The 9,029-nt window shown below is 36.9% G+C and overlaps 1 protein-coding gene across 1 annotated transcript; it reads right to left on the bottom strand.

Annotated features, from left to right (window-relative positions):
- Positions 1–1,068: 1,068 nt before the first annotated feature.
- polr1g (RNA polymerase I subunit G) lies at positions 1,069–2,842 on the bottom strand. The gene is made up of 3 exons (XM_039662569.2): positions 2,659–2,842; positions 2,438–2,567; positions 1,069–1,942 (listed from the first exon to the last, which is right to left on the bottom strand). The coding sequence occupies exons 1-3, from the start codon at positions 2,705–2,707 to the stop codon at positions 1,255–1,257; spliced, it is 867 nt and encodes a 288-aa protein (XP_039518503.2). The 5' UTR covers positions 2,708–2,842; the 3' UTR covers positions 1,069–1,254.
- Positions 2,843–9,029: the final 6,187 nt, after the last annotated feature.

Below are 9,029 nucleotides of genomic sequence, written 5' to 3'. Positions count from 1 at the left end.
TGAGTGTATCTAGCCTATAGATACACACACACACACACACACACACACACACACACACACGTGTGTGCATGTGTGCTGTTGATTAATCACATCTAACAAAGTTTTTGTTTATAGAAAGTTTATGTGTAGGCTATATATTATATTTATATGACGTGCATGTGCATGTGTGTCCGCACATATAATATTCACACATATTTGTGGCGAGCAGGACAAGCCCGAGGGCCGTGAGAGAACAGTGCGAGGCCGACGGCGTGATTGCTAATAAACCGGTGTGTTGCTCATTCGGTGGCCATCGGCCTCACAAAAACTTTTATTAGATGCGATTCATGGATTTGACAGCACGAACATATCTATAGAGGGAGTTTGTGATAATATTCAGTTAAAAAAAACAACGTCTCCATTAGAGAATCATCAGGTGCAACACTCTTTAAATACCTGATCAACGGAGTAGCGTCTATATGGAATTCCTCGTGATCCCACTGGACTCTAGGATGTTGAGCTGTACCTGCATGTGCGCAGTGGGAGGGGCAGAGAAACCCATTTTGCAGGCGGCAAACGTGCCTGTGCTCATTAGAAATCATGGCCATACCTCAGTGCAGAACAAGCGGAAGACCTTCAGCGCTTCCACCAGCAGAGGGAGATTTTCCACCACCTACCGGTGAACTGCAAGTACTGCAGGAACGCAGTATTTAATGGGATAGTTCGCCCCAAACACAGTCATTCTGCTTTTCTTTTAGTGGAGCATGAAATGAAATATTTAAAAAAAAATAATACTTAGTACAAACCACTTTGGATAGATAATTATATGTTCTGTCATTCTTTGAAAACACTTCGTATCTGTCAATACAATGAAACTGAAAGGGCTTGACTTTCATACAAACACTTGAAACAATCTTAAATCTACTCTTTTAAGTTCCACAGAAGAAAGCCATTATTTAGAGAGACATAATGTTGGATAAATGACAGGATTTTAATTTTCCCTTTCATGTCTGTATCACATAGCAATCTCTGCAATGTGGAGTTGCTTGTATGGCGGTTAAAACAAAACAAAAGAGACCAAAATAATGATTTTAAGCAAAAGAAACAATGCTTTTGAGGTAATATTGAGTGTTGTACAGAAATGTTGAATTCTTTAATGAGAGACACAGTAAGAGATACTGATTTCTTAGTTGTATTTAGACAGTTAAATATCACAGTAAGCAAGTGTGAACATGACAGAAAAATTGATAGAGCATTTCAAGTTCTTTTGACAGTCTACTCATCTCGGCTAGTCTTCTTTTTTTTCTTCTTAGTTTTCCCTGGGGTTTCATTATAATCATAAGGATCCAGTGGCTCTGTTTTGGATATTAAACGTTCATCAAGCATGTCTTCACTATGTCTTTCCTTCTCTTTCTTAATCTTTTTCTTCTTCCTCCTCCTCTCCTCCATTGACTCTTCCTCCATTATTTCAGATGACTCTAACTGATCACAGTCCATTTGTGTTTGTTCTTGCTTGATAAAAACAGTTTCACTATCATCTTGCCTCTTGTCTTTCTTTTTCTTTTTCTTCTTTTTTTGCTCATCGCCCTCATTCGTATCCAGTCTGGTTATCTTGGGTGTAGTTGGGGAAACTACAGTGACTTCATCTTTCATGTGAGCTGCAATGGAACTACCAAAAGGCTGGAAACGTTGCTTGAGACCAGCTGGGATGCACGGAGCTGGAGCGGCCGGGATGGGAATGGGGTCTTGGTTCTCACTGCAGTTTCCGTAGCTCTCAGAGATCTTGAGGACACCACTGAAGCCGGAGGAACAGAGAGAAGTCTTCTGTTTTTTCCTTTTAGTAACAAGCAGATGGAGGTCTGATGGTGCCGTCCTGCCACTGAGGACGCTGTAGATCTGAGGTTCCGTGCCACAAGACTTGACCATTTTCAGCCCTGATATGGGAAGTTTCAGGTCTTTAAAGCTGCGGAGGACACAAAACAACAATTATTGAACTGATCAACCCCATATCACAGCTATTTTTAAATTATTCAAAGCTTAATACAGAAGTTTTGTTTTTGAATATACATTTTACAAATAATATTGTAGAGATATCAGTTACCATTTAGCCAGTAACTTCTAAGTCCCACAGGCAGTTATCCTCAATGGACAGATTGAAATTATGTTATTTTGTGTGTTTTTTTTTTAAACAGTAAAATTTACAAAGATATATTATCAATATTATTATTTATTTCATAAATACTCATGTCTAAAGTCTGAAAGAATATAATATTATTATCACTATTATATACTAAAATAATTACAATTTGATATCAATTCTAACTTAATATCCATAATTGTTCTATATATTGTACTCGTTATGAATATCATATTCATTGTTAGGCAATATTATCATCAGGACTGCATGCAAATTATGACATAAATCCTATTAGCAAGTCATTCTAAAGTTATTTTGTACCTTTCAGGATCAAAACGTGCTGGAGCTTTGATGAGCCATAATTCCTTCTGTTCATCTCCGTCCCACGACTCATTTACAGAGGAATCATATGAAAATGCCACAAAATCATCCGGACACTGGTACTTTGAAACTGTGAAAAAAACGAGATACATTCTATTTGACATGTTCGAGTTGACTTTAACAGACTGAAAGTGTTAGCTAGTTAGCACTAAGTTAGTTACCTTTCTTCTGTGAAGTCTCATCAAAAGCTTCGTCTTCATTTTGCGACATATCTGCACTCTACTTTTACTATAACAGTATGAAATTAATGTATTCCTATGCTAGTGTCACCAATACGTTGATACAAATACAAGTGTCCATGTAAACATGTGCATCTAATGTGGATGGAATTGAATCACCCTTGACCCGGAAGGACTTCTGCGGCGCAGTTTGTTGGAGAACTTGAGTCTGTAATACATGTTTGTGACGACAGAGGGTGCACTTATACAGCTTTTGTTTGGGACTTTTCGGGGCAAGTTGTCACGTTTAATATGCTGCAATTTAGGGTTAGTAATTTAACTAAATTACAGTTCATATTTTATTAATGAGAAATTTGACTTTATTTGTTTTTATAGCCAATTTTAAAATCACAATTTGGTGATTTTTTAAGGTTTACATTTTTCTGAAAGACCTGAAAAGGGCTTTATATTTCCCATTGTGACAACAGTCCCGCTATAAAGTTTCATAAAAAGTCGATGTCTATGGATATTTTTTTTTTTGCTAGTGGGGATATTCAATAGCAGCCTAGAAGCCCTGTTTTATTTTTTTTATTTTATTTTTATTTTTTTATTTATTTATTTTTTACAACATAAGAAAACATCTACATAACGTATTACATTTTAAATTTAGATTTACATTTATTTTTAAAAAGTAATTATTATTATTATTATTATTATTATTAGGCTATTATTATAGTGACAAATCAGTTGGAAGGTTTTGTTGGAAGGCATGGGCTTGGTATTCTCTTACGCTTCTACGTTTATTTTACCAAGTTCATCTCAGGTTCAATACTGTGGGAAAGCTCTCCAGTGCAACAGAGCACAGTAGATGCATTTTGTAATTGGAGATGCTCCCCGTGAAGATGCAAAGCCTCCTCCAGTGAACAAGATCCTTACAACAATATCATTTATAGCAGGTCACTGAGCAGGTCGTAGACTCCATATAGTCTGAGGGTCAAGATTGAGAGGTAGATCTGTTGAGTTGATGTTGTAGTGTGTGTTTTGGCTGGGCCGAGCATATATGTGGTCCTGATTTAATTTTAGAGCACACATGAAAAGTAAATAACTGAGTTCTGAGCAAAAATGAATGTAAACAAAATATGAGTCTTCTCATTTTTGGTTGTGCATTGCGTAATGAGGCCACTTAAAGAAATGTTATATTAATTTTCCTCTTTTTTTTCTCAAAGCATCCAAATGTTGTAGAATACATAATTTGGAATCATTTCTATTTTAAAAGTTTTTGAAAGAAGTCTCAAATCAACAAGGCATTTTCGCCCACAGGACTGCCTCATACTGGATGTTTTTCCCTTTTCACACCATACTTTGTAAACCATAGAAATGGTTGTGCGTGAAAATCCCAGTAACAGAGTAGATTGTGAAATACTCAGACCAGCCCGTCTGGCACCAACAACCATGCCACGCTCAAAATTGCTTAAATCACCTTTCTTTTCCATTCTGACATTCAGTTTGGAGTTCAGGAGATTGTCTTGACCAGGACCACACCCCCAAATGCATTACCATGTGATTGGTTGATTAGATAATTAGATAAACGTGTGTTCCTAATAATCCTTTAGGTGAGTGTATATTTTTTTATCTATTTATTTTTATATTTTTATATTTATATTTTTTTACTAGTGGGTGCAGGACACTATAGTTCATTGATGAAAGTGAGGATAGCTCAGGAGGATAGTGAGGAAGGTGTCTGAATAAATTTTGGTTTGACTATAATCAGCTAATATTTTAAATTAATGGCAATGTAGTGCCATCCAGACTTGAAGTAGAACATTTAGGACCTCAATTCCAGTGAGAACTGGAAAATTCTGACATTATCTAGACTGGGAAGCACAGCCAGATGACGAGGTGCTTGGTCTGTCTGTGGTGACTTCCTATCAGCACAAGCTCATCTTGAGTTGGTGTTGCTCTTACAAGGGGTTATTCACTTAGGGGATGGGAACATGGGAAAATCAACCACATCCCGCCTCGCTTCCTCCGTCCCTCTGGACAAAACCGGGAGCGCGTCATTCCACTGACCTTCTGTCTCATCCTGGACCCCCAGCAGACGCCATGACATCAGCATTACAGCAGAAGAGGCCTGCTAGGTTATCTTGCACCTCGCATCCTCAAACCACCTCGCGTCCTCAAACCACCCCGTTCAACTCACTACGAGGTGTTTGATACTCATCACATGGTAGAGAGGGCAGAAATTATATTCCTTGTGTCTGATATTGTTTTACAATAATAAATTATTATTAATAGTGCACTTATTAATATCAATAATAATTTGAATATGCATTAATTTGTGTAATATTTATAAGTACACTAACTTTCAAAAAGTTTAGGGTTTCAACGTTTTTGAAAGACGCCTCTTATGCTCACCAGAGTTGCATTTATTTGATAAAAAACCCCACAAAAAAAAAACAGTAATATTGCGATTTTTAAAATTGTTTTGTTTTCTATTTGAATAATTTCTTGCAATGGTGGTAAATCTGAATATTCAGACTGCGGTCTTCAGTGTAACATGATCCTTCAGAAATCATTTTAATGTGATGATTTTGGTGCTCAAGAAACATTTCCTATTATTATGTAGACAGTTGTGCTGCATAATATTTTTGTGGAAACCATGCAGGTTCAAATGAACAGATTTTTAAATGCATTCTAACTGTCTTTCGTTCAATCTTACTGACCCCCACATGTTTTAATGGTAGTGTATATTTAAATATATAATTTAAAGCTGCAGTCTGTAGTTTTTCTCTTTATCGCCATCTCTGTTCGAAATCTGCAGTTGCAGTCATTCACAGAATTATCAACTTTACGTGAGTTGTACTTTGACGCGACACAACGCGGATGAACACAATGTTTGAGGAGACTGAGGCTGTCAATCACCACGCCGGTGTGGATTATAGACTGTGTCGATACTGTCATTCAAATATGACCAATTTAAGAATTTTCACCGGAAAATGTAATTTGAACAAGTAACATCCACTTTTGTTCTGGTTCTGACATTACACGCTGATTAAATATAGCAATCACTTATATCACGCAAACCGTGCAAATTATACTTTGTTGTCAAATTGTTAATGTTACCAATGTCAGCATTGCGTGACCACATGTAATGTCCTTCCAATATGTATCCTTGTTTTCGCATGAGTCTTTGCAGTCTCTTTTTTTCTGTAGCCACTCCAAAGTCCGATCGATGTCTTCTGCATTTCACATCGGGTGAATCTGTTGTCACTGGTGATTGTCGTTTGAACCTTTCAGGATCCGCCATCAAATTGATAAGTCTAATTATATCAAGTGCTGTGAGAAAAGGCTATAAATCTCCACATGCAATGTAACCAACTAGCCGAGACTCCTTTATGTGTACAGATGTCACGTAATGACGCAAAGACATTCTTTAACCTTCCACGGAAATCCACCAGTACCACTGGAATTAATAACATTATAATAAGCTTACCGCTTTGTATCGAGCTAAGGCATATTCTCAAATATGTATTTTGGATCATTTTTAACCCCCAAAAAAGCTACTGACTGCAGCTTTAAAAATAGATACTTAGTATTTTAATAAATATTACACACACACACACACAGATATAATGCAATATAACCTGTTACAGTATTAGGCAGATTGAGTTCGGTCTAATACACAACACAGCTGAAGGTGAACATCACGCTGGTCAAATCGGTGAACCATGATACAAAGTCCCAAAAAAATGACTTTACCATTGTTTAAAGTGCTGTGAAACACATTTTGATTATAGTTCTCAGCATTTCAAGCATGAATATGAAAAGAAAAAAAATCTCACACTCTGATGCCTTTTCTCAGAATACATCATCTTACGCTTTTCATAATGACATAAGCCAAGTCTAAATTTAAAATGCCACAGTATGTTGGCGAGACATCCAATCCTCAACACTACAGTGTTTAAAAAATGCATCACCGCTTCAGCCGTTCCCTTGCAATTTAAATGACACTCAGCCAATTACATGTTTCAGTGCTGGAAATGTGTCTGCTTCAGTCCTCTTTGCTGTAGTAGTCCTCTTAGTGGGAGAGAATCTCTCGTGGAACATAAGGGCGTTGCCTCCCAATTTGCTCTGCTGATTACCAACACCCAACAGCAATCACATCATACTGTGAGACTTGTAATGCGCACATTACACAAGTGCATAAAGTGGGTTCTTGAGGTTTTTATTTTGTATCAACAGCCCTTTTTTGTGCATGGCAAGTGCTTTCTTAAAGGTGCAATGTGTGATATTTCGGAGGATCTATTGACAGAAATGCAATATAAGATCCATAACTATGTGTTCAGTGGTGTATAAAAACCTTACTCAATGAACCATTGTTTTTATTAACCTAAGAATGAGGTTAATAAATGAGACATTTATCTACATAACCGCGGACACCCCCTTCTATGAAGGTCGACATATTGTGATGTATGAAGAGAATGCTATACCGACTACAGTAATTATTTTCAAGTGAGGTTTTAAAGTAAATAAAGAGATTTTTATACTTACCATTTGTTGTCGTGCCTACTGTGTGTTGTGGTGCAGCTCCTCGCGGTGGTGTGTGCGTCAGGGGTGACGTCCGGTTAGTTCAGCGTCTACCCTGACCTGTGACAACTTCCAAAAAGAATAATCTGTGATTCTGAATCCCAGTATCCACACCGGCACGGTGACTGACAACCGTACACTCTCCTCAAACATTGTGTTCATCCACACTGTGCCGTGTCGAGGGTGTAGAAGTACAACTCACGTAAAGTTGATAATTCCGGAATAACTGCAATTGCAGATTTCGAACAGAGATGGCGACAAAGAGGAAAAACTGCAGACTGCAGCTTTAACTTAAAGGTATATTTAAAGTACAAAAATGAATTCCTAAATATGAACATATTGGTTTACTTAAAATGCAAAAATAATATATAAATAGTAGAACTAGTTGTGCACTTAAAGTTTACTACTGTCACACTTAACGTATACTTTTATATACTAAAAAGTGGGCCAATTTATTCCCAAGCAGTATTGAAATAGTACACAAGTTTACTACAAGTACATTGATATTAGTATACTTACTACTTAAAGTATACTTAAAAATATACCTGAATTGTACTTAGCCTAAGTATAGGCCACTTCATAAAATAAACTTCAATCCCTTTTTTTTTTTGTAAGATTATTACATTATTACAAGATTATTATACCTACACCACAATTGCACCAATATTCAAATTAAAGGTAGAGTATGGGATTTGCAAAACGACCGGCAGATTTTGAAAACACACATGACTCCACCCATTCGAAGAACATGAACGCGCAATCATGCATGAGCGAAAGCAACTTACACTTACTCTCTCTCTCTGTCCTGGGGTGACTTGCACTTATTGTGACTGGGTCACAAGCTTTGAGTATGCGCACGAAGGGGACACACGCGTGAGGGATATGGGGAAGGGGGTGTGGTACGACCGTTTGATTGACGCATTTACTGTCCAATGACTCTAAATGGTCTTGGGAATGATTGGCTGGAGTTTTTGGAGTTCTGCCCGTTACACAGATGATTAAATTGCTTAATTTTCATTTCAGTGCTTCTAACTCAGTGGCTGTAGGGTTAGGAATAGGATTTGAAGTGATTTAAAAAAAAAATGGTCAAAAAAAAAGAGAGAAAATTACATACCCCAGCTTAAAATATAAACAAAAATATAATTGTAATAGTACTACTACTAATAATAATAATTTTAAATTATTATTAGTAGTTATATAGCAATAATTATTATTATTTGATGAATAATTTTTTCCTCTTAAAATGGATAATCAAAATATTGTCAAGGAGCATGTCGACACGTTTGTCCTGTCTGACACTTTCAGATAAGAATCCATTGGCATTACTCCTTTCCAGGTCACTGGACAGCCACACCGCACCAACACAGAGCTGAAGTGCCAAGGCATTGTGTTTCACTCAGGAGGAACGTGGCCCAGTGAACACTGACCTTGCACAGATGGGCAGTGTGCTGCAGTACATTGTTGAATGAAGGAGCATGAAGACATAACTTCAGTCACACAGATGTTGAAAGGTAAAAGTAAATGCTAGCAAGGCGTGTGCTATTGAACATGTCTATTAATAAACACACAGGCCATGCTTCGCAGCATAAAGATGATTTCACATTTTTGCATAAAGACTATTTTGCATTGTTCTCGTTTTAAAAGACATGACAGTGAATAAAATAGATTTCATTCAATCTTTATTCCCCCTGTTATTCTTTTTTTTATTAGTGATGGCTAAAGCACTTTAAGTTTATGTGTGAGTTAATGTCTTCACAAATAATTGTAATATTTAACACAAAAAAACA

The sequence above is a fragment of the Pimephales promelas genome, chromosome 16 (assembly GCF_988280905.1).
Source record: "Pimephales promelas chromosome 16, fPimPro1.hap1.1, whole genome shotgun sequence".
Taxonomy (NCBI): Eukaryota; Metazoa; Chordata; class Actinopteri; order Cypriniformes; family Leuciscidae; genus Pimephales; species Pimephales promelas.
Note: the sequence above shows the minus strand (reverse complement) of the source record. Positions and strands in the feature narration are given on the sequence as shown.

Bases quoted from the DNA above. Each gene is read 5' to 3' on its own strand.
- polr1g (XM_039662569.2), bottom strand. From the start codon at position 2,707: ATGTCGCAAAATGAAGACGAAGCTTTTGATGAGACTTCACAGAAGAAA. The intron at 2,568-2,658 runs GTAACTAACTTA...TTTTTTTCACAG, and splicing joins TGAGACTTCACAGAAGAAAG to TTTCAAAGTACCAGTGTCCG. The intron at 1,943-2,437 runs GTACAAAATAAC...TGTCCTCCGCAG, and splicing joins GCACGTTTTGATCCTGAAAG to CTTTAAAGACCTGAAACTTC.